The 24859-nt window shown below is 37.8% G+C and overlaps 1 protein-coding gene across 6 annotated transcripts in view; it reads right to left on the reverse strand.

Annotated features, from left to right (window-relative positions):
• Positions 1-24859, reverse strand: part of SLC25A26 (solute carrier family 25 member 26) — a 128538-nt gene that overhangs the window by 88868 nt on the left and 14811 nt on the right. For 3 of the 6 annotated variants that reach the window (XM_055342692.1, XM_055342689.1, XM_055342688.1), the window contains 3 exons: positions 21063-21172; positions 7238-7342; positions 5690-5737 (listed from right to left, as the gene is read on the reverse strand). In XM_055342692.1, coding sequence (XP_055198667.1) covers positions 5690-5737; positions 7238-7342; positions 21063-21172 — 263 coding nt within the window. The remainder of the gene's footprint in view (positions 1-5689; positions 5738-7237; positions 7343-21062; positions 21173-24859) is intronic. The other 3 variants (XM_055342694.1, XM_055342690.1, XM_055342693.1) reach the window with 3 other exon arrangements.

The following is a 24859-nucleotide window of genomic DNA, read 5'->3' on the forward strand; positions in this document are numbered from 1 at the left end:
ACCACCCTGCCTAATTCCCAGTCCCCCTAGAGCTGCCTCAGCATTCTAAAGTGGTCAATCATGGCTAGCAGCATCTGAATAAAAATTAATCAGACTTAAAGGAATGAAACATCAACAAATATTTACTGAGTGCTAATTTTGTGGAAGGCATTATGTTATGCTACAAGCCTGTGCATGCTACAGAGAGGCAAAAATCCAATAGCTCTTTTCAAGGCAAATTTATATGGTATCTAACTACACAAGGCATAATTGTATGAAGCCAAACAGAAAGAAAAGGTTAACGACAAACCACAAGAGAAAGAAGGAAATTAAAGAAAACAATTTAATATAAACATATGCAGAGAGACAGATACACAGCAGTGACACCAGGAGAAAAAATTCTTTCTTATCAGATAGTGCTGGGTTTGGTTTTTTTTTTTTTGTTTGTTTGTTTGTTTTCTTTTTACTATAATGAAAGGAAATAGTACACAGGCTGAAGTATGGTAAATAAGTAACAGAAGTTCTAGCTACAGATGCTTCAAAACATCTTTCAATGGAAAACATTCAAGTGTTGCAATCTCAGTAAGAAAGCCTTTCTCTACATGTATAATCTTACTTGGGAAATAAATTCCAGCAAATTAACAATGTGACCCAAAAGAGAACAATCAAAAAAAAAAGTTCCCAACATATTTACATTACTAATTTTGACCAACTAAAACACCAGTAAGGGCAACTCTATTATTATAACCAATATGCTGTTTTTCCTACAGAAGTAGCCAGTGAATATTTTTAAAATCAGTTGCAGGTTGCATTTTGTTAACTGAATAGAAAATTCCTCTCTAAAAGACATTCTCCAATTGTGGCTGAAAAGCTTTAAAAGTAATACCAACAGCTGGCCTCTAATTCAAACACAATCATTACTCATCATCATGAAATGGCATTCGGATGTTTAAACACAGACAGATCAAGGTTTGTATGGCTGTTCAAGGACCTCACAACCTAGAGTCAGGTTTCTTCATCTGAGTCCCCTAGCAGACCATATTGCTATAATACTTCTTTCGTAAGACTGCTGAGAGAGTTCAATGAGAATAGTCTATGCAAAGTTCTTAGAGCATATGGGCAAACTTGGGCTCAGAGAGGTTAAGTAACTTGCCAAGAGCAGGAAGCTGGTTCCGGGCAGAGGTGCCTTTCACACTTAGGTGTTATTTCCTGTCAAAAGCCCTCCCAGTTGCTAAGCATACTAAACACATCCCACATGACAGGCTCTCTAGAAAGCACATGGATGGATCTCTCCATCTCATTCTCACCAGGACTTTAATTCAAACAACCAGTTCACAGTAAAGGAAATAAAATAGTTTTTGGATATATGTTCACATGCCCAGTCTCAGATTTAAAACTATATTGAAACTAGCTTTCACCTCTCAGACTGCTAGCACCGTTGGTAAGGCAGAGGAAAAGAGTTCCTAAATTGCTAACAGAAGTGTCGACTGGGGGGTGCCTGAGTGGCTCAGTCGGTTAAGTGTCTGCCTCAACAGACAGAGTCCTGGAATCAAGCCCTGCCCTGGGTTCCCTGATCAGTAGGGAGGCCTGTTTCTCCTTCTCCCCTCTGCTTGTACTAATAAATAAATAAAGTCTTAAAAAAAAAAAAAAAAACAGTGTCGACTGGTATTTCCACGAAGGGCAAACTGGCCATATGTATCAAAATTACCAATGTAATACACCTTTAGCCAAGCAATCTCACTCTGGGTATTTAATCTACAAACATCCTCAACCATATACAAAATGACATAAGAACAAGAACATTCACTGCAACATGTTTATATGTCCACCAACAAGAAACCAATGGCTCATGTATACACTGGAGTACTATGCAAGCATAAAATTGAGATGGTCATCTTTACAAAGTAATTAAAAGTCACCCCGAAAATATTTTGCTAAAGAAACAAACAAATGAACACCTATGACATGAACACCTATGTCTCTGGTAAAACACACAGATTTATATAACATCAAGAGTTTGAGGCGCAAGGCAGCCCGACTGGCTCAGCAGTTTAGCACTGCCTTTGGCCCGGGGCGTGATCCTGGAGTTCCGGGATCAAGTCGCACGTCGGGCTCCCTGCATGGAGACTGCTTCTCCCTCTGCCTGTGTCTCTGCCCCTCTATGTGTCTCTCATGAATAAATACATAAAATCTTAAAAAAAAAAAAAAGAGTTTGAGGGGGAGAGAAACTGAGGGAGCAGACAACAGAGCTGGGGTAGACACTGAAGGATAATCCTGAGGCTTGATTCCTAAAGGTACCCATTTCCAGCCACTGCATGAGGGGAATTCTACTGTCTAAAATAGACAAGAAGGGTAACTACAATGGAAAAGCTACCTGGAAGTGAACTTTTCAATCCGTGGTAATTTGGAGGCCCTAAAGGGACAGATCCAAGGCTTCAATGAACTTATAGAACAGGTTGAGTGATCTGTTTGGTCTGCTTGATTTTGACTGCATGTGTAACAGAGTTTGGTGGGAGAGCTGCTTTCATTGAAGCCTGGCAGCAAAGCTGTGGGGAGAGAAAGGAGATAATCCTTACCCATCTTACTTCTCCATAGCAGCTACTCTTATCTACCAAAAAGAAGTCTGGAGTCATTCATGATCACAATGGCAACATCTTCCCTGCCACTGAGGCAGCTCCAACCGCCATCTTACCATCAGACTTATGCAGACAAGAGTCAAACACCAGTAACTTAGCCTCCAAATTCTGGGGGACACATGCTAGGCTCTTCCAAGGCTTACTCGCACGTGCTGTACTACAGTCCCCTGGCAGGGATCCAGCTACAGGGAGGCTCAATCTCTTCTTGCAAATACCCTACCTGGTTGAGTGCCTCCCTGCAGCATCCTCACTTGGACTGAGGTAGAGGGAAATCGCTCTTGCCTCTTCCGTAGGCATGAAAACCCCAATGCTGCTGAGCTAAGCAAGGTATACAGGTGCTTTTACACCCTTGTGCCTTTGCTCATAACGTTACATCTGCCACTGCCTGTCTCCTTGACTATTTCTAATTGCCACCCCTTTGAGAATTAAGTCAATATTTCATTTATATCAATGCAACAAATACTAAGTACCATTCAAGCACTGCTTCCTCTATACCCCAGCCACATTTTGTACCTATGTATCACCAGAGCACTATAAAGTTATCTATTCCTAGTCATTTTCCCACAAGAACATAAATCCTTGAGGGCAAAAATGTTCTGCATGGTGTCCAACACAGAGTAAGCACTTTTAAAATGATGCTAAGGAGAATCTATGGATAAAATACATTTGCAGAGCTTAACTCATTCTTACTTCTTTTGAAACAACTTGCCTTTCTCAGCTTTCTTCCTCTTTAGAAGTCCTTTTAATTCACAAAGAAGATCATTAGGCTGCTCTCCATAGAACTTTCAGGACAGTGGACATTCTGAAATTAGTCTGACTAGGAAAGCAGCTGTGGTTTTGCTCCCCATTTCCATCTTATTACAATGACACTACTCCAGCACAGTGCTTGGCCGCATCTAATTTGGCCAAGATCATGAGACAAACGAATACTGAAGGGATGAGGTATAATCTGTTGACCTTGCTTAGACTCCATCTAAAATTCACAGTAACTAAAATAATTTAAGAGAACATAAGGGATAAACACTCAATCTCCAAAAACATCAAACACAGTTAGAAAAAAAGAAAAAAAAAGGACGGCATTCACAAAATCTAAAGAACAGACATAATCTATCTTATAATGCATGGATTCAAACTTCAATATCATTCTAATAGGCTACCACTAGGGAGATAAAACTTGTTTTAAAGGAAAAATTGTACACAGAATAACCATATGAGTTTCCTGGTGATTCTCACTAAGGCTTCAATGTATTTTCTTATTGAAACAATCAGACAAGCTCTTGGCAAAAAGATTTTATATTGGTGTCAGAATAATGTAGGAATTGAAACTATGTAATGTAAAAATTTTGTTTAAAGTAGATATATCACGTCTTATATTTCTCATTCTGAAAAGAAGCTATGTTTCATTCAGTGATAATTCTTCTCTCGTTCTATCAGAGAATCTGTACAAAAGCAATATTTCAACTAAAATCAGTTCTGAAGGATCTTTTATGAATACGCATAATGCAGAAGACCCCAATTAAATTTCCAACAAAGCACTGCCATTTTCAGTAAACAAAGTCATCTCGGTAGGGTCATACTATTTGCAAAATCTGAAGCCTAGAAATTAATTATTAGTGTGACATATGTCAAAACAAATTTTTAAAAGAATAGAATGCAGTTGTAACCATGTGTTTTATCTGTTTGTATGCAAAACCAGTATTGCCTGGCACATAAATATATTCATTTATTCAGCATCTCTCAGAAAAATAAAAAAGGTTCAGTGTCCCCCCACCCCTGGTTTGCTGTACCCTAGTGAAATCTTGAGTAAATCACACATGTTTAGTGAGTTAGAAAATAAGTACAGAATGAAGATATAGTATGGGTGATATTTTTGAAAAACAGAAGTTCACCATCACACAAACTAATTTTGAAACATTCAGTTTTCCTTCAAAATAAGTTTTTCAAAGATCTACATTAACTACACCACACTACCCTAAAGGCTGTTACATTGCAGAAATCAAAGCTTCAAATAACATGTACCAGTGTTGGTGTTTCATAAAAGAGACTGTAGTCTATAGTAAAAAACAAAACAAAAACAACCTGGGAATAAAATTAGGGACTTCAAACAATTTCAATGTTCTACTAATTATAGCAATGTTTATTTACATTAAAAACATTTTTATGAATGCAAACATTTTAGCACCTAGGGAATTCCAAATAGAAAAAAAGAATACAGAGCATAGGTATGCAGATTCCTCTTTGTATTTTATTTAATAGAAAATCTGTCCCAATCCTTTTCACAATGTATATATGTATACATCAAATCATCACACTGTACACTTTGAATATCTTACTATTTTAGTTGTCAATTACACCTCAATAAAGCAAGAAAGAAAGGAAGAAAGAAAATTATATCCCAAACCAAAGACTTGTCATAAATCTTGTATAAATCAACTTTTGAACTTCAAAATATCATCCTCTACGTGAGGTAAAAATTAAAACACACTTCCCATAAGAATATACTAAAATCACTTTGCTTTTTCAACTAAAAGAAGAAGAAATGTAATGGATCCCAGAATTTCAGAGTTAGAAGTCACAAAAGGTTAAGTGGCTGCTGGGGGCATACTGCGTGGCAAGCACGGCCAGCACTCCAGTCCAGATGGAATTTCCCAGCTCATCATATCTTGTTATGAGGAAGGCAAGAGTTGACTGCATGATACAGACTTCTGAGACACTTGTCTCTTCAAGTGCTTCTTTCATTACCAATTTTTCATTAATTTTGTGTATTCTGATAATTATTAACTTGGTACGTTACCCTTAGTAGTTGTTTCTTACTATTTCAGCCGAAAACATTTGGCCACTCTAGCAACAATGAAGCACAGGATGAGTGCCATTCTCATCTGGGGGACAATTCTTCCAGCAAACCCATTCTGCCCATTCATCAGGGCTAAGAACCAGGATAAGACTAAACAGTGTTTCAAAAAGTGATCATAATTCCCCTTTTTAATTTTTTGAATAAAAATTTCTCTGAATAAATTTACTCAACAAGGCATAGCATTCTTTCATACTTCAATACTGGAAATTAAGTGAGTTACCTCTCTTAAAACTGTGCTTTTATAGCCTCGATACAATCCTTGGATGCCCTGAAACAAACAAAAGACCAAGAGCTCAGAAAGTCAGAATAACATAAAGTTTGGAATGACATTCTGAGAAAGGCAAATTTACCTTTTCTGAAGTCAGAGTTTTAAAACATTCACAATGAGCACAGTTCCAATAAGACGTTAAAGGTTACAAACCGAACTAAAGTAAATAAGGCTCAGGTCAGCTCCCCTTAAAATAGGAACATCTCTAAAATAATCAAACTGACCACTTCAATTGTTTTCAAAATTTCTGCTCCTGAAAATTATACTTGAGGTGTTTTATATAAAAATATTCCGAAAAGCAAATGCACCAAATGCCAATCATCCTTTCAAATAAAGATAGAATTATATTTCATAGTTTCAATCAGAAGACATCAGAAATTCATTAATAATCTCTCCATGGTAATAAATATCTCTGGACAAGCCCTGATTTATTTAACTGTCCACCTGACTAACAACAGGGTCCCTTTACTGAGTTGCTCTCATGGTCCTATGATTAAATACTCAGTATCTCCTCACCTAAGTGACAAAGGGACCATTAAGAAAAATGTTTTCTAAAACCTAGACACATTGAAAATTTCCACATGACTAATTACTATTAAAAAAAAAAAGAAAGGCTTCTGTAAAGAATACAAAGAGCAGTTCGATGGTCCCTAGTGACATGGACAGCAAGATTAACTTCTGACCCATAACATTAACAAGTAAAAAAGGAATTAATTTTATTTTTTTTTAATTTTTTTTTAATTTTTATTTATTTATGAGAGAGAGAGAGAGAGAGGCAGAGACACAGGCAGAGGGAGAAGCAGGCTCCATGTACCGGGAGCCCGACGTGGGATTCGATCCCGGGTCTCCAGGATCGCGCCCTGGGCCAAAGGCAGGCGCCAAACCGCTGCGCCACCCAGGGATCCCAAAGGAATTAATTTTAATATAAATGTTATAATGCTAGTCTCTATATCCATTTTTTTAAGATTTTATTTATTTATTCATGAGCGACACAGAGAGAAGGCAGAGACACAGGCAGAGGGAGAAGTAGGCTCCATGCAGGGAGCCCGACGTGGGACTCGATCCCAGAACTCCAGGATCACGCCCTGAGCCGAAGGCAGACACTCAACCACTGAGCCACCCAGGCGTCCCTCTATGTCCATTCTTATACTTCTCTTCCTCGGGTCCTCTAATTTGTAGTAACATTTTAATATGACAGCTTTATTCACTCCATATTTTCACAATTTATTCAATGTCTGATTCTGAAACTAGTACAGGACAATTACAATGTAGGACATATACACAACTCAGTATGTGTTGTTTAGAAATTTGGGGAAAAAAATTTAAAATTAAATTTGAAAACGGAAAGGCAGAGATATCGTTAGTATAAAAAGTTGCTGTGATTGGGCATTAAATTGAGCTTTATGGTCTCTTCTAAGACTTCTGAAAAATCACAGTATTCATATTAATTACTATAAAACCTTTCTCAATAAAGAAAAATAGTTTAAAAATACATCTCACCTCTGTATATAAGATGTTAGAGAAAATCTGAAATGTTCTTGAAGAAGCAGATACCTGTGCCCTCTGCTTAACCACTTCTGAAGGAACTCGAATCAGGCAGGCAACCTAAAATATATAATTTAATTATATCCTAAAAAAGAAGTAACTGCTGTGAAAATTGAAATTTTCTTCATAAGCAAAAAATTATAGTTAAAAAGGGATAACGTACATGCTCAGTGCAAGACATCAAAAGGTATTTTTTTCAACCTAAAAAACTTGGACTCTTAATGGACATGCATTATTTTGTCAGCCCAGAACCTCCCCTCCCTTGTCTTGCCTGTTATCGATCCTCATACTTTGTTCTAAGTCCATCTCTCCTCTCTATGAGGGCCTCAATGGCAAGAAACACTTTGCTTATTTACTAACTTATTCTGAATCCCCAACAGCTAGAACAGCATCATCTAGTGTTCACATGACAGCCATTTCAAATAGGTTGAAAGAAGGAATCAAAAGGGCTTTTCCTTTACTGTCAATAATGCACACAGCAATAGATCCAAGACTGCTCGTCAGCTGATTACACCTCATCTTCTATCCTACTAACCACCCCAGCTTCAACTAGTTCCCAACCCCAGCACCCTAGACAGCCCCCTGCCCACATACACAAAGTGGGATTACAAGTAATTTTGCTACTTCTTTTCTGCCTACCAGCATTTCTAAATTCTCTAAAACCAACAGGTGTTACTACTTGATTACTTTCTTTAACATAATATCAAAGAGTAAATATATCTGCTATGGACCAAAGATTTTAATTGAGGGAGAAAATAAAATGAAAGGGCTAATTTAAAAAAAACGCTTTTTGGAGTGTAGGTAGCTCAAGCAATTGAGCATCTGATTTTGGCTCAGGTTATGATCTCAGGGTCCAGAGACTGAGCCTCACATTGGGCTCCCCACTCTGCGGTGAGTCTGTTTCTCCCTCTCCCTGTAACCCTCCCCCAAATCATGTTCTCCTTCTCTCACTCTAATAAAAAAAATAAAATCTTTAAAAATAATTTTAAAATATGCTTTTCAATGCAATCCTACTTATTAGCCTTGACAAATACTTATTTTTAATTTAGAGATAATCACACATGCAAAAAACAAATTAAACACCTTACCACTAAGACCTAAAACCGGGCATAAATCATGTTACTCTTGATAAGTGTGCAAACTTTTAAAGTCATACTTATAAACAAGGACAGAAAATAAAGATCATTGAAACTTACATGAACCTAAAAGGATAGCTCCTACCATCTAAAACTCATTAAAGAAATGAAAATAAATAAAAAAGAAAAGAGAAAAGAAGGAAAAAGGCTCACTAACTCCTTGTATTTTTCAATTCAAGAGGTCAAGAGTGAAATACAACCCCAATATGTCAAGAAAATAGGAATTGTCTCCTTGTGTGGCTTGGTATAAATATTTATGGAACTTCATGCTTCATAACCCTTCATGTTCTTACATTATATTTTTATTTCTTAAAAATACAGAAGCAAAACAAAATCTTTGAAAAGGTTCTCAGATGAAAAACAATCTCGCTAACTGAAGAGGTACAAAGCACCCCAGCACGGCTTCCTGACTTGCACGGCATGGCAATTTTGGCATAAGAGAGAGGCCACTGTCTATTTCTTCCAGTGACTCCACTGCCTTCAATTTGGTTTTCTATTAACTCTGATCTTTCTTGGATTTGAATCTGAGCCACAACAGGGTATTTCACTGCACAAGAACAAAAACATGTTACAGGATTGTGATTCCATGAAAGGAAATAATGTTATCTGTGGGTCTCTTGGTAAATCCATTCTTTAGAGCATTCTCTCCTCACAAATCTAGGGTTCAGTATGATTCCATGACACAGGAATGGTGGCATTTTCATTAAACCCAAGAGTGTTTTGTGTGTCAGAGGTCTATCAGAAGACAAAATGACTAAGATTTTACATAAAGAAAATATATGTTCCCATCTTTTGTCAGCATTAAAATGTAATATTGGCTTCATTAGAATTAAACATACCAAAAAGCATGACAAACTTCAGATTAAAAATTGATAATGAAGCTGTCAAGGTTTTTCTTTCTTTGACGTAAATAAAAACTTACTTGACGTGTTTAACTTGAATTGTTTTTTACAATGGAGACCTGAATGTCTCCACCTAGCATTTACTAACCACCAAGATACAAAACTATGGGTGCTAAGACTAAATGTGTAAAAAGGGGAAAAATTACAGTGAACTTCACCCTCCCGTTTGATAAAAGGTATGAGGGCAGAGGAGGAAGAGGGAGGGAGAGAGATGCTGCTAAATCTTTGGTTCTTTCTGGTTCTTTCATTGCCACAGCCACCTACCTTCTACACAGCCAACCTGTCACTGTCTCACTTATCTTTTTTCTTTTTTTTTTTTTAAGATGTATCCATTTGAGAGAGGATGTGTGCAGGCACAGGAGTCAGGGGAGAGGCAGAGAGAGAGGGAAAAATGGGCTCCCCACCGAGCAGGCCCAATTCAGGGCTCAATCCCAGAACCTTGAGCCAAAGGCAGATGTTTAACAGACTCAGCCACTCAGGCACCCCTGTCCTCACTCTTGAAATGCTCTTCAAGGTCACTGGGCATCACCAATAGTGTCTTCCATTAACATCCTTTCCCCAACCAGGCCAAAACAGCTCACAGTAACCTATCTGATTTTTATTTTTCTTGGTGAAACCTAATCAACAGCCTGTTAATAGGCCTCCGATACTAGAAGCCAATTGTCAGCATGATTAAATACATATCAATCTGAGACAAAGGTTAGGGAGGGTCAAGAACTACTTGGGTTAGGAAGTAAGGGTGAAACCCATATCTTTTGGTTATCATCTCGAGAATTATTTCTCATCAAAGGTCTATCATATATATGTACACCCAATGAAATTAAAGTTTCAAAGTTCAGTATGAGCTAATTCTTCATGTTTAGGCAGGCAAACCTACAGTAAGCTCAACAGAGAAACCTAAATAAGGGGAGTACAGCCAAACTTTAATCACATTCAAAGCAAAGGCTGCTTTGGGCTTTGCAGAGTAAACTTCAATGTGATAAATGAGTAAGAGGGAGAGGAACCTCAACACCCTGAAAATTTCTGAAATGCACAACTTACTTAGTTGTATTTTATTTCACCTTCTTTGTACAATTCTCAAAATTCTGGGAAGCAGGTTTCCAAATTAAGAATACCTAACGTACCTTTCTAGACCATTTAAAATCAAAACCTCTAGGATGGAACAGCTCATCTGTGTGTCAACTCTGCCATCTCCTGGTTACTAATGGAATCACAGCTGCCAATAAAATAATCCTAACAGCAATTTTCTAACTCCTGATTTACCATCCTTAGAGTTTAAATTTTATCCACTGATGGGGCACCTAAATTCATAATACATTTCTTTTTTTTAAGATTTTATTTATTCATGAGAGACACAAGATAGGGGCAGAGACACAGGCAGAGGGAGAAGCAGGCTCCATGCAGGGAGCCCAACATGGGACTCGATCCCAGGACCCCAGGATCACACCCTGGGCTGAAGGCAGGCACTCAACCACTGAGCCACCCAGGCGTCCCCCCATAATACATTTCTTACATCTAGACTCTTTCCACTCACATAAACAGCCAATAGACACTAGAATAAAAATTTTTCATTTTTGTTAGTCTTGTCTCTGACAAAACTACTATCCTTGATAATCCAGACTCTAGGCAGAAGTCTGGATTATCAGGTTAATAATATTTTCAACAAAAATAATTACATCATCTTTTAGGCTTTGTCTGTGAAGGTTGTTCACACAATTCTACACAAAACTTTAGCCTTAAATGGCTTTTTCACTTTTGTTCCTTTCCATAACAGAAATGAGCCGTGGTTTCACAGGAGGTGACAAAAACCCCATGGACAGAGGTGTAGACTTCAACACACATAAAATCTGATAGTGGAGGAGACTGACATCTAATGCTAACTATATTAGTTGCCTATTGCTGCTCTAACAAATTACCACACAGTAAGAGGCTTAAAATAACACAAATTTACTCGTAAAATTCTGGAGGTCTTACTGAGCTGAAACCAAATTGTCAGCCAGGTGGTATTCCTTCTGGAGGCTCTAAGGGAGCATCTATTCCCTCATTTTTAGAGGCTACCCGCATTCTGTGGTTTGTGGTCCCTCTCTAAGACAGAGCACAGCATCTTAAAGCCTCTCTCCTCAGCTTCCCTGCATTCCTCTTGTAAGGATGTTTATAATTACACTGGGCTCACCTAGATAATCCAGGAAAATCTTCCCATCTCAAGATCCTTAACTTGATTTTGTCTGCTAAGTCCTTTTTGCCATGCTAGATAACATATTCACAGATTTTAGGGTCGAGGATATCTTTAGGGGACCATTTCTTTGTCTACCATAGTAACCAACAGCACATTTTAGAACTCTAACCTTTTCTTTTTTTAAGAAACCCACAACGGGGCATATGACCGGCTGAGTCAGTGGACCATGCAACTCTTGATCTTGGGTTGTCAGTTCGAGCCCCACTGGGTATAGAGATTACTTAATAAAATCTTTAAAAAACAAAACAAAGTGTTCAGAATTCACAATATTACCAGAGTAATACACATCTCGTTGCCAATTCTGCACCACTTTTGCCATTTTTAAAATATTATGAAAAGTAAAAGACGAAAGTGCTCCTGGAAGTATGCAGAGAAGTGTCTGTCTAACCATTCATTCTACAATAGTGTTTTACGGTCCACAGCAGCTGGGAAACCTTGAACGAGTCACTGAAATTCTCTGAATTTTCATCATCTTCTGAAGTGATTCCTTCTCCAAACTCTAAAACTCTAAAATTGTGCTATATCCTGCACTTTGTGTGACATGGACTGGAACCAATATTTACTGGACTAGATGCTAGGCTGAGCACTTTTTAAGTGATGTATCGCTTAATCCTTAGAAGAACTGTGAGTGAGGCGCATTAATCCTGTTTTTTTTTTTTTTTTTGGTTAAGGAAAACAGCAACACAGTGAGGTTAAGTAAATAGTCTACGGACACACAGCAAATAAGCTACGTGACAAGTCAGAGTTCCAACTCTGATCTGTGTTACTTGCCATCTATGATCCATATGCTACCTCGTTACAGAAATCCTCATGTATTCTCTAGTTCTATAATAAATGTATCCAATTTATTTATACGTTCCCCAAGGACAGGAATCAAAATTTCTTATTCTGTGTTTTTAAGCACCCATCACAGTGTCCGACAGAGAATAGGCACTCAAATATTGAAAAGTATACAATTACAAATCAAAGCAATTTTGTAATAGTGGCATTTAATTCATTATGCCACCAAGAACCCTAATTTTAACAAAATAGCATCTGAAAATGTAAAGGTTTGTCAAATGCAGACTTGCTCAGAAGTAACTAATCCTATCATCACTAGTTTGGTCCTTGGAGAGAAGTATTTGGTTTTCCTCCTTACACTGTAATGGCAATAACTGACCAAGTAACACTCTTGTGGCTTGAAACTATTTCAACTTCATCATCTTACATGAAAATCTTGTTCACTATTTCTATAAAACTGAACTTAATTTGTGTTCCAAAAACTGATGCTGCTCTTAAATAAAAAGCCAACAGAGCTTCCCTTCCCTCTTGACCACTAATTAAACAAGATAGTCAATGAAATACACTCTCCTAGATGATGAATCAATATTATCTGAACTAATGCTGCATACTATAACAGGGAAAGAAAAGAAAATCTATAAAACAGAAAACAAACTGAAATGTGTTAAAGAAGGAAGTCATTAAGAAATTAGTGGGATGGGGGAGCCTGGGTGGCTCAGTTGGTTGGGCAGCCAACTCTTAATTTCAGCTCAGGGCATGATCTCGGGGTCTTGGGATCAAGCCTCACATCAAGCCCCACACTCTGCTTAAGATTCTCACCCTCTCTCTTTATCCCTCTCCCTGCTCACAGTCTCTCACTCCTCTCTTGCTCTTTAAAATAAATAAATAAAATCTTAAAAAAAGAAAAACTGGAGGGATGGTGGGAAAAACTATTCTTTATAAAGCCTCCCTGAAAAATTTCTTTGTACATTCATGCTTATACTTTAAGCAGGATCATCACCAGACATGGGCCATGCCATGGCCAGACAGACTCTCAGGTCCTATCCCCCTCTTCCTCCCTGCTCTGCACATTCACTTTCACTCAGGCTCATATGGCTGAGACAGCTGAAAAGTAGGGTGTGCTTAGCTGACTGAACTCAGAAGACTGTCAGAGAGTTTAAATATGTGCACAACGGGATGCCTGGGTGGCTCAGCAGTTGAGCATCTGCCTTCAGCTCAGGTTGTGTTCCCAGGTCCTGGGATTGAGTCCCACATCAGGCTCCCAGCAGGGAGCCTGCTTCTCCCTCTGCCTATGTCTCTGCCTCTGTGTGTCTCTCATGAATAAATAAAATCTTAAAAAGAAACCACTATAAATACATATAAAAATTTCTTTAAGGAATTCAGGGTCTTTTTATAAAGATTTATTTATTTGAGAGAGAGTGTATAAGTGGGGAGTGGAAGGGGAAGAGGAGGGGAAGAGGGAGAGAATCTCAAGCAGACTCCCTGCTGAGTGAGGAGCGTGACATGGGACTTGATTTCACAACTCTGAGACCATGACCTGAGCCAAAACCAAGAGCTGGATGCTTAATCAGATGATCCACTCAGGAGATCCTTAATTTTTTTTAAAGAAATCTCTATATCCTTTGTGGGCTCGAACTGACCAACCTGAGATCAAGAGTTGCATGCTCCCCTGACATAGCCAGACAGGTGCCCCTATAAATGTATTTTAAAACATATTAACAACATAATCAAAAATGACCTAAGTCCCACTTGGGAAAACACAATGGTAACTAACATGTGTTTTGTTGCTGACAAACACTCCTCACTGAACCAAGGCATGAACTTCCAAATAGCCAATTCAGTGGGAAAGCTGGAAAAAAAATGAGGTGCTAATGATGTACTTAATCCATATGCTTATAACCAATGAGCCCTGTATGGACTACAGCACATAGAAGGTCCAAGGACCTTGTCAGTTGGTAGATAAGCTAAACAACATAAATTGCCTTTGTTTTCAAGGCATCTTAGATGGCATGGGCCTTGAAGGAAATGTCAGATCTTGGTGCCACCCTCACTTTATTTCCAAAATCCAAATCGACATGTCTGAGTGCACTGCCACCCTCAGAACTAGCCAGTCTTTATTAAACCAGGCCTTTTAGTAGATCTAAAAGTATATAATTCTGAGGAAGACAAAAGGAATTGCACTTCTGATCAGTATATGGCACTCCTTGAGCCACTAAGCTAACATATTCCTCAGTGTGGGACTGCTGAACCAATTCAGTAAAAACATTTAGTAGTGGAATATACATTTAAATTTTTGATAACTCTAAATCAGTGGTGCTTAAATATCACTGAGTACCAGAATACCTAGGAATTTTGTTTAAAATGCAGGGTTCCAGGGCTCCTGGGTGGCTCAGTCAATCCAGCATCTGCCTTCAGCTCAGGTCATGATCTCAGGGTCCTAGATCAAGTCCCACATTGGGCTCTATGCTCAGCAGGGAGTCTGCATCTGTCTCTCCCTCTCTCTACCCCCACCCCTCCCCACTGCTTGTTCTCTCTCTCCCACTCTCAAATAAAAATCTTTTTAAAAAATAAAATAAAATGCAGGGTTCCGGGTGCCATCTCCAAAAATCATCATTTGTAACCTGCCCAGGCAACTGAATCTAAAGTAGGTGCTCTCTGGGCTGCACTTGGAGAACTACTATTAGAAGCTGTCAGAAAAGTATCTACAAAACATAATATGATTTATTTCCTAGCTTTCTCAATCCCAAATTAGAATGTGGCCAAAAAGGATAATCAACCTGCATCTATGTATATAGGGACATCCACACATCTGTCACCCATGCACACATTAAATTCAGAGTGGCTGCATTAGGCTGCAAAGAAATGTCAATGTTCTTTTATTTCTGCAAACAATATGAACTTAAGCCAAAAGTAGGATAAGACCTGGGAAAAGTAAAATCTTAAAGACTTAAAACATCACTATAGCTGTAATGTTACAGCATCTGCTGTATTAGAGTAAACCTGCCCCCAACCCTTCTGATCTAATTACAGATTCTACTTCTCACAGGGCTTCTTCTGTGTCTGATGAAAGCTGAGCTGCAAAATAATTGAGGCAGGGATTTAGAGATTTGGTGCAGCAAACTTCCTAATAAAAATGGCACAAAAGACTATCTTACTGTTGTTACATATTAAATCTTATTTGATTGATTTTACTGTATTCCAAATTACAAACATAAGGTAGAAGGTTGTAATTGTAGTTTTATTGATTCATCATTAAGTTTTAATCAAGGTGCTGCTACAGGGGATGGTTATTAGGGCACTGTGCTTTTCTTTCTTTCATATACTTAGAAGTGGTACAACAAAGTAATTGTGGACACAAAGGATATCAACAACAACAATATGTTATTGTTTCTAAGAATCTATTTGCAAATTAGCAATCTTCTATCAAAGTATGTGTTACAGAACAATGAGGGAACGAAACTATTTCTTATTTTCTCTAGGTCTCTAAACCTTTCTGACCATTGACAGCTTTAAATGTTTCCCATTGCTCTTTATTTTACCCATGAAAATTGCTTCTCCTAAGTTCTCCTATTTCTTTCTCTTATTTCTAGCAACCACACCTGTATGAATCTGAAACCAAAGATCTTCGATCCATGAATCTGAAACAAGGTACTAAAATAGGAAGGCAGTATATACATTTCCTAAGCATTTATTGAGAAAATAGATACTGAATGGCTTTGGTAAGTATTTTTAAGAAAGTATAAAGATAGTGGGGTACCCAGGTGGTTCAGTCCGAGCATCTGCCTTTGGCTCAGGTCATGATCCCATGATCCTGCAATCAAACCCCCTGTAGGGAACTTCTGAACAGGGAACCTCTGCCCCTCCCTCCACTCATGCATGTGCTCTCTTGCCCGTGCTCTCTCTCTCTCTCTCTCTCTCTAATAAATAAATAAAATCTTAAAAAAAAAAAAAAGGGACGCTTGGGTGGCACAGCAGTTGGGCATCCGCCTTTGGCTCGGGGCCTGATCCCAGAATCCAGGATCGAGTCCCACATCAGGTTCCCTGTAGGGAGCTTGCTTCCCCTCTGCCTGTGTCTCTCATGAATAAATACATAAAATCTTTTTTTTTTTTTTAAAGTTGGTTAAGCATCTGACTTTGGTTCAGGTCATGATCTCAGGGTTCTGGGATCGAGTCCCATATCGGGCTCCCCGCTAAGTGGGGAGCCTGCTTCTCCCTCTCTCTCTGCCCCCATTTGTGCTATCTCAAATGAATAATTAAAATCTTAAAAAAAAAAAGTACAAAGATAACTGGAGCATCATAATCAACATTTCCACACACTCTAAAAATCTTTTCAACATAGGACACTGTAACAAAATTTAAACTAAATTTAAAATCAATCAAATACCATCAAGATAAGTCTCACCTGTGAAGTCAATCTACATACCCGCTACTGATTGCTTCTCTTTTTAAAGTTCTCCAGGGACCACAGAAACTATAAAAAGGTATCTGACATTAGGCCTTACCATCTAAAGGACCACAGAAATCCTGAGAGACGTAATAAAAATATGACTGTCCCAGAACTGTTTATCTCTAGGGTATAAACACTTGTTTCCTAGCTCACATCTACCTACCCCAGCTCCTACACCCTAGAGTTCACACAAAGAACACAATGACAAAGGCTTCAGTGTTCAAATTGAAGAAAACCAGAGCACCTGGGTGGTTCAGTGATTCAGTGTCTTCCTTTGGCTCAGGTCATAATCCCACGGTCCTGGGATTGAGTCTACCATGGGGCTTCCTGAGGGGAGCCTGCTTCTCCCTCTGCCCATGTCTCTGCCTCTCTCTGTGTCTCTCATGAATAAATAAATAAAATCTTTAAAAAAAATTTTAAGAAAGCCTATCCTTTGACATGGCAAATTAGCTTTCAGGCAAGATGGCCCCATGTGAGATGAAATAAGAGGCCAAGTTCTTTTTGCTGCCTGTTTTCAGCAAAATGCTATAAAATATAAACTAAATACTGAATTTATGAGAATATTTCAGCTTAACCAACATGCAATTCTAAAATAATGAGGCAAGAGCTGTCACAAGGACAGTTTCACATTCTGAGAGACACTGAAACTCTCATAACTTGTTATTCTTTTATATACTCAAAAAATACAGCATATAATGAGGTTCTAAAATCAGAACATAATCACAGAAAAAAAATCTAAACCTGGGATAATAGGTTAAAGGATTGTTTTTAAATTAAGTATAAATTGCTTTTAAATTGCAGTTTAAGCTAATTTTCCAGTACACTTCAAGCACGGGAGTTCCTACTTCGAGTAAGAGTAGAGGGAATGAAAATGTCCAGAAATTCTATGCAAAATGTTCATGCATTCAATTTCCTGGAGAGACAGCCAATCATTAGATTCCTAAAGGGGTCCATGGCTCATGAAAGAATTACCACTTGTGTTCCCTGCCTCTCAGAAATCAATACACTCACTGCTGGTCCCATCACTTTTGTAACTTCAATAAATCATGAAAGCAATTTTTTAAAAAATCCAGACTTAATTTGGGTTCTGAAAAATCATTTTTTTAAAGATTTTATTTATTTATTCATGAGAGAGTAAATGGCAGAGGGAGAAGCAGGCTCCCCTTGGGAAGCCCGAGTATTATACATCTGAAACTAATATGACACTGTATGTTAACTATACTAGAATTAAAATTCTTAAAAAAACTCATTTTACACTAATGAAAAAGTATGAGGTTTTATATATACTAAATACAAGAAAATAATTTTTTAAGACACAAAAATAACAAAGAAGAGCAGAGATCATCTTTTGTCTTTATCAAACATCATAACCTCAACAATTCATATTATCACACAGAGGGATACTGCTTTTCTGTATAACAGACTTTTGCCCATAATTCCTTTTCTACTGGATTTCCCAGATATAATCTGTTTTCATCAACTAAAATGATATAATTAACTTGACTATGTATCTTTAAAATAACTTTCTTTTAAATTATCTTAACATTTCCCAATTCCTGCTATGAGGCCAGTTCTACCTTGATACCAAAACTAGCAAGACTCAATAAAAGGTATAGACTTTTATGAATAAAGAAACAGAAGTCCTCAGTAAATAAAACCTAGCCCTAAGTAAAAAGTATTATATACAACGATCAAGTGAGATTTATTCCAATAATGCAAGAGTGGTTTAATGTTTGAAAACCAATTAATGTAATACACCATATCAGCAAAGTAAAAAACAAAAGTCTCATGATTACCTCAATAGATGAACAGAAACATGGACAAAATGCAACCTTCACAATGTAAAAAAAAAAAAAATCATCCAACAAACTAGGAACAGAAGGCAACTTCCTCAACTTGATAAAGAACATCTATGAAAACCTCACAGCTAACATCATACTTAATAGTGGAACACTAAGACCTCCTTCCTGAGATCAGAAAAAAACGTAAGGACTCACACTCCCGCCACTCCTATTCTACACTGTACTAGAGCTTCTATTCTAGTCAGGTCAATTAGGCAAAAAATAGTAATAAAATAGAAGGCATAGACACTGAAAAGAAAGAAGTATAACTACCTCTATTTGCAGAGAATATGACCTCATGTATAGAAAATCCTAAGGAATCCACTAAACAGCTTTAGAATTGATTAATGAGTTCCCCAGAGTTACAAGATACAAGATCAATATATGAAAACAAAATCATTTCTACATGTAGCAATGAACTAATGGAAAATGAAATTTTATTTTTAAAAGATTTTATTTATTTATTTGAGAGAATGAGCAAGCAAGAGAGAGAACACAAGGAGGGGATGTGAGGTACAGAGAGGCAAAGGGAAGAGCAGACCCCCCACTGTGCAGGCAGCCCAATATGGGGCTCCATTAAAGGACTCCAGGATCATGAAGGCAGACACTCAGGCAGACACTCAACCAAGTCACCCAGGTGCCCCAAAAATGAAATTTTTAAAAAATTTCCATTTAGAATAGCACCAAAAAGAATAAATTGAATAAATTACCAAGAGGAGTATAAAACTTATATTCTGAAACTACAAAACACTGTTTAGAAAATTCAGTAATACCTAAATAAGTAGAAAAACACCATATATTTATACATCAGAAAACTCAGTATTTTTAATATAGCAACTGTCTCCAAAATTGATTTGCAGATTTGATGTGATCCCTATCACAATCTAAGTTGCCTTTTTTACAGACATTGATAAGCTGATTCTAAAATTCACATGAAAATGCAAGAGACCAGAATTGGCAAAACAATCTTGATAGAAAAGAACAAAGGTGGAAAACTCGTACTTACTGATTTCCAAACTTAGCACAAAACTGCAGTAATCCAGACTATGTGGTACCGACATAAGGACAGACACAGATATCAACACAATAGTATTGAGAGAGGGACTGCCTATCTTGTCATTGCTTTCCAAGTTTATTCTACAAGATCAGACACCAAATGATCTGTACAACCTTGTCTTTACACTACTTGTTGAAATTCACTTTGTTGTACTACTGGTTCATACATTTTTATTCATGTCCAAGTATGCTAGAAAAAAGTAAATAATCTTCAACTCTTAGGTGCAGAGCTCTACACATATCCATTAGCCCCATCTTGTCATTCTCTTGTTCAAATCTTCTATGGTCTCAATAAATGTTTCTGCCTGTCTGGTCTTAAGATTTTTACAGATAGAAGTTAACATCTCCAACAAAAATTATAGTTTTGGTGGGTGGGAGGATGGGTGAAATAGGGGATGGGATTAAAGAGTACAATTATCATGATGGGAAAAATTAAATTTTAAAAAATTACATTTCTAGTCATTTCTCCTTGTTCTTCTGGCAATCTCTCCTCTATATTTTGAGATTATATCAAGTTTATTGCATCTCCCAAGAGAATTATTCCTTATATCACTATATGACAGTCTCTTTGGTTTTTGGCTTTCAGTGATTTTTTTGCCTGACACTAACATAACTCTATCAGCTCTTCTTCAATGATAAGAATAAAGAATTATTATAGGTGTAAACTGTGGGAGCTGATTAAGCAGGTTATGTAGAATAGTCACTTCTACATCTAGCGTTAGGACAGAAATCAGAGGGCAGGCAGGGGGAAGGATGAAATGATGTGAAATGGGGAAGGACAAAGGATAAACTGACCCATCTGTTTCTCACCAACCTCACTGATGTGGGTGACTTGTAGTATAAACTAGCATTCTTCACTGTAGAGCCCACACATCTGTCTCAGAATTTAGAGAAGCTGAAGGAGATGATCCAGTAGGAACTGGAGAGGCTGTAGACCAGATTCTAACACCAACCTTGTAAGCATCAACACAACTATTGCTTCACTTCCACCTTTCAAATCTTGTGCTAGTTTATCTTATAGCCAGCATAACCTAGAATGATCCTGGAAAGGGAGTTCTAGGAAATAGAGTTCCAGCTCAGTTATGTTGACACAACACAAAGCCATCACAATATGCATGGATATCTACTTCCATCTTTTTAATTTCATTCTTTCTGTATAAATATGTTTTAGGCTGTCTCTTGAAAATAGCAATATTGCTGGATTTTTCTTTCATTCTATCTAGACTCTATCTTTAACTATCGTATTTAATCCATTTACATTTATTGGTGTTTTAGACTTTCATAACTTATAAGAATTGTCTTTTAAAAATCAAAGTATTATCTGCACCAAAGATATATGCATGGTTTCTGTAAGTATTTTACACACATAACTTGTTACTTACCACTTCTCCAGCAGAGGCAGCCAACATATGCTTCACAGGCATTAAATATGAAGATGAATCAGTATGCAAAAACCATTTCACATATTCATAGGTGATAAAAAAAGCAGCAGCTGAAATTTAAAACAAGCCAGTCTTTCAAAAAGTTTATATATTCAAATTGTTAATAGGTGTCTCAAAAAAATTTACAACAATAATTATTAAATTGTAAGAGATAACGATAATAGGTGAACACATACTCTTCCTCCCTGCCCCACTCTTGCAGAATTTACTTAGCCCATATTATATGCCCAATCCTGGATTTATAAAAATGCAGAAGACATGATCCTAGTTCTGAGAAAGCCTAACAGCGAACCTAGCATTCATCATTTTGTAGTAATAAGTCACTTGATATTTTTTTAGTAACCATTCTAGAATAAGATACAAATTTCTGTGATCCTAATTACCGTTACATAAAACAGAACAATCAGCTACGCTGATTTATAAAGAGGTTAAGACTGAAAATATATACTTTAAATAAAATATCTATTTGATAATGTTTTATTGCTGTTCACTCAAAATAACTATGGCTACTTTTTGTTATATCATCTCACCTTTACATCAAGGAAATAATCAACTATTTAATTACAACTGGAAATCAAATCTCAAAAAAGCTCCCACTATCACCACAAACTTATCTTAGGCACAAGACAGCTTTAAAACCTGCCATGTACTGTTAATCAAAAGATGTTTATCACTTTCTTAAAAGATAAGGCATGAAAGATAAATGAAAGACAAATTCATCTTTTGAAGGACGTTTGAACAAAATCATAGTAAAGTCTAAAACACTTAGAAAAAGAGCTTCATACTGAAAAATCAGTTCTACATTGTTAAAGTCAACAAACCTTTAAACTCTCCTCAGGCTGCTAACAAATAGAAACACTGGGCCAAATGAGGACTCCTCTCCCTGAAGGAGTAATGACCAATGCAAACAGTTTTACATAATTAACATAGGTCCTTAATCCCACATTGGTTCTCAATAAGTCTTTCCTTACTTCAGCACACTCACTAAACGTACAGTTAGAATTTCCTTAACTGCAATCAGCAGTAAGTTCCACCTGTTACACATTTCACCCTCCCACCCAAACCACAGGGAAGGAAGAAAGTGCTACAAGTTCCTAGGTTTTCCTGGTTAACCATTTCAATCTGCTCAGATTATATTGCCACTTTTGTGATACACAAAATCTTCTAGAAATGTAAATCCTGGGATGCCTGGGTGACTCAGCAGTTCAGCATCTATCTGCCTTCGGCTGGGGCATGATCCTGGAGTCCCAGGATCGAGTCCCACATCAAGCTCCCTGCCGGGAGCCTGCTTCTCCCTCTGCCTATGTCTCTGCCCTCTCTGTGTGTCTCTCATGAATAGATAGATAAAAATCTTAAAAAAAAAAAAAAAAAGAAAAAGAAATATAAATCCTACGGGCACCAACTCTTGATCTCAGGTCTTGATCTAAAGTCAAGAGTTCAAGCCCCACTTTGGGCTCCACGCTGGGTGTAGAGCCTACTTAAACAAAAAACAAAACAAAATGAAATGTAAATCCCCAAATTCTCCAGATGACACCCAAGAAAACCCAACTAATTAGAAATGATGTCACAAGAGGTTCCAAGTGAGGCTCTGGACAAGTTACAACAAAGAACAGAAATTGGGCTGATACCTAGATCTCTTCTAGCTTTTTAAAAACAAAAACCTATGGTTTTTCTACATTCCCTTCTAAATCGAAGTAAAGAACCTGAATAGGGGTCTTCTGTCTCCTCCTTTTTCAACCCTTAGTCCTCTTCTTCCCCAAGTCTTCACCACTGCAGAATACTGCAGTCTCCCCTTATCCACAAGGGAGGGCCCCAGCACGAGATTGACATGATGGATAGTACACCCTATACATACATTTTCTCCTGGACATAAATATCTATGCCAAAGTTTAATTTATCATTTAGGCAAAGTAAGAGATGGACAACAATAATAATAAAATAGAACTATAACAATACACTGTAATAAAAGTTATGTGAATGTGGTCTCTCAAAAATATCGATACTGTATTCACCCTTTTTCTTGTGATGATGGGAGATGATAAAAGGCCTATGTGATGAGATGAAGTAAGATGAATGATGTAGGTATGTGACATAGTATTAGGCTACTACTGACTTCTGATGATGCATCAGAAGGAGGATCAGCTGCTTCTGGGCCACAATTCATCACAGGTAAGTGAACCGCTGAAAGCAAAACCACGGATAAGGGGGGACCACTATATGTTCTCAGAAAAGTCTACAGCCACGGAATGTTACATTGGTGTATTGTACCCGGACTAGAACCTTAACAAAGAGTTAAAGAAGAAAAAAAAAAAAAGGTGCCACGTAGGAAACTTCTATTCAACCAAAATTTACAGAAAATAACAAAAAGGCCATTTCTGAAATACAGGGACTTTGACTATCTACCCAGCATCATATATCTGCTGATGTTCTGTGGATGGGGAAAAAAAAAAAAACAGAAGTAGAGCAAGAAAAGCATTTTCTCACAAATGCAAAAGTTCAAAACCACATGTACATTAAATCCCGCTGGCAAGAATCTAAAACAGTCCTGTGAGCCTAAAAGCACCATGTACTCCATGGACTATTGCTAATACTACCATCTACCAACACTAATTCCTCTGTGAAATTTGTAAGAGAAAAAGAACTTTTAGAATGATCAAGGAAATACCATAAAAAGTTTTTGTTTTTGTTTTTTTAACTCCAATGCCCAGGCCACACTTGAGATCAGTGAAATCACATCTCTGAAAGTGCAACACAGGCATCGGGACTTTTTTCTTTTTTAAGATTTATTTACTTATTCATGATAGAGAGAGAGAGAGGGAGAGAGGGATTGGCAGAGACACAGGAAGAGAGAGAAGCAGGCTCCATGCCGGGAACCCGACTCAGGACTCCATCCCAGGACTCCAGGATCGTGACCTGGGCTGAAGGTAGGTGCCAAACCGCTGAGCCACCCAGGGATCCCCATCAGGACTTTTTTAACCTCTTCAGGTGACACACTATGATCAAATCTAGGATCACTGGGGATCCCTGGGTGGCTCAGCAGTTTAGTACCTGTCTTCGGCCCAGGGCATGGTCCTGAAGTCCGGGGATTGAGTCCCACATCGGGCTCCCTGCATGGAGCCTGCTTCTCCCTCTGACTGTGTCTCTGCCTCTCTCTCTCTCTCTCTGTCTCTCATGAATAAATAAATAAAACCTTAAAAAAAAAATCTAGGGGGCAGCCCGGGTGGCTCAGCGGTTTAGTGCCACCTTCAGCCCAGGGCCTGATCTTGGAGACCCGGGATCAAGTCCCACGTCAGGCTCCCTGCATGGAGCCTGCTTCTCTCTCTCTCTCTCTCTCTCTCTCTCTCTCTCTCTCTCTCTCTTTCTCTCTCTCCTCTCTGTGTCTCTCATGAATAAATAAGTAAAATCTTTAAAAAAAAAATCTAGGATCAGCTGCATCTCTCCCCCATGAAGAACTATACCTGACAGAGGTGCTCACTAGTAACTTGCTACAATTACTAAAAGTATTTAGACAAATCAAAATTGAAGGATAACTTCAAAGCCAGTTTGCTGTTCTAAGGGCTACTAGGGGAGGGGGAAGAAGAGAGAAAAACCAAACAAGCAAAACACTATTTTCTCTCTGTACTACCAATCTTTATGTGAATACTATGTTCTGGATGAACATAAATGAGTATTTAAATGTCAGGTGAACATGAAAGAATTACTCAGGAATTATCCCAAGAAAAAAGAAATCAAATTCC

Source organism: Nyctereutes procyonoides, unplaced genomic scaffold, assembly GCF_905146905.1.
Source record: "Nyctereutes procyonoides isolate TBG_1078 unplaced genomic scaffold, NYPRO_anot_genome, whole genome shotgun sequence".
NCBI lineage: Eukaryota > Metazoa > Chordata > Mammalia > Carnivora > Canidae > Nyctereutes > Nyctereutes procyonoides.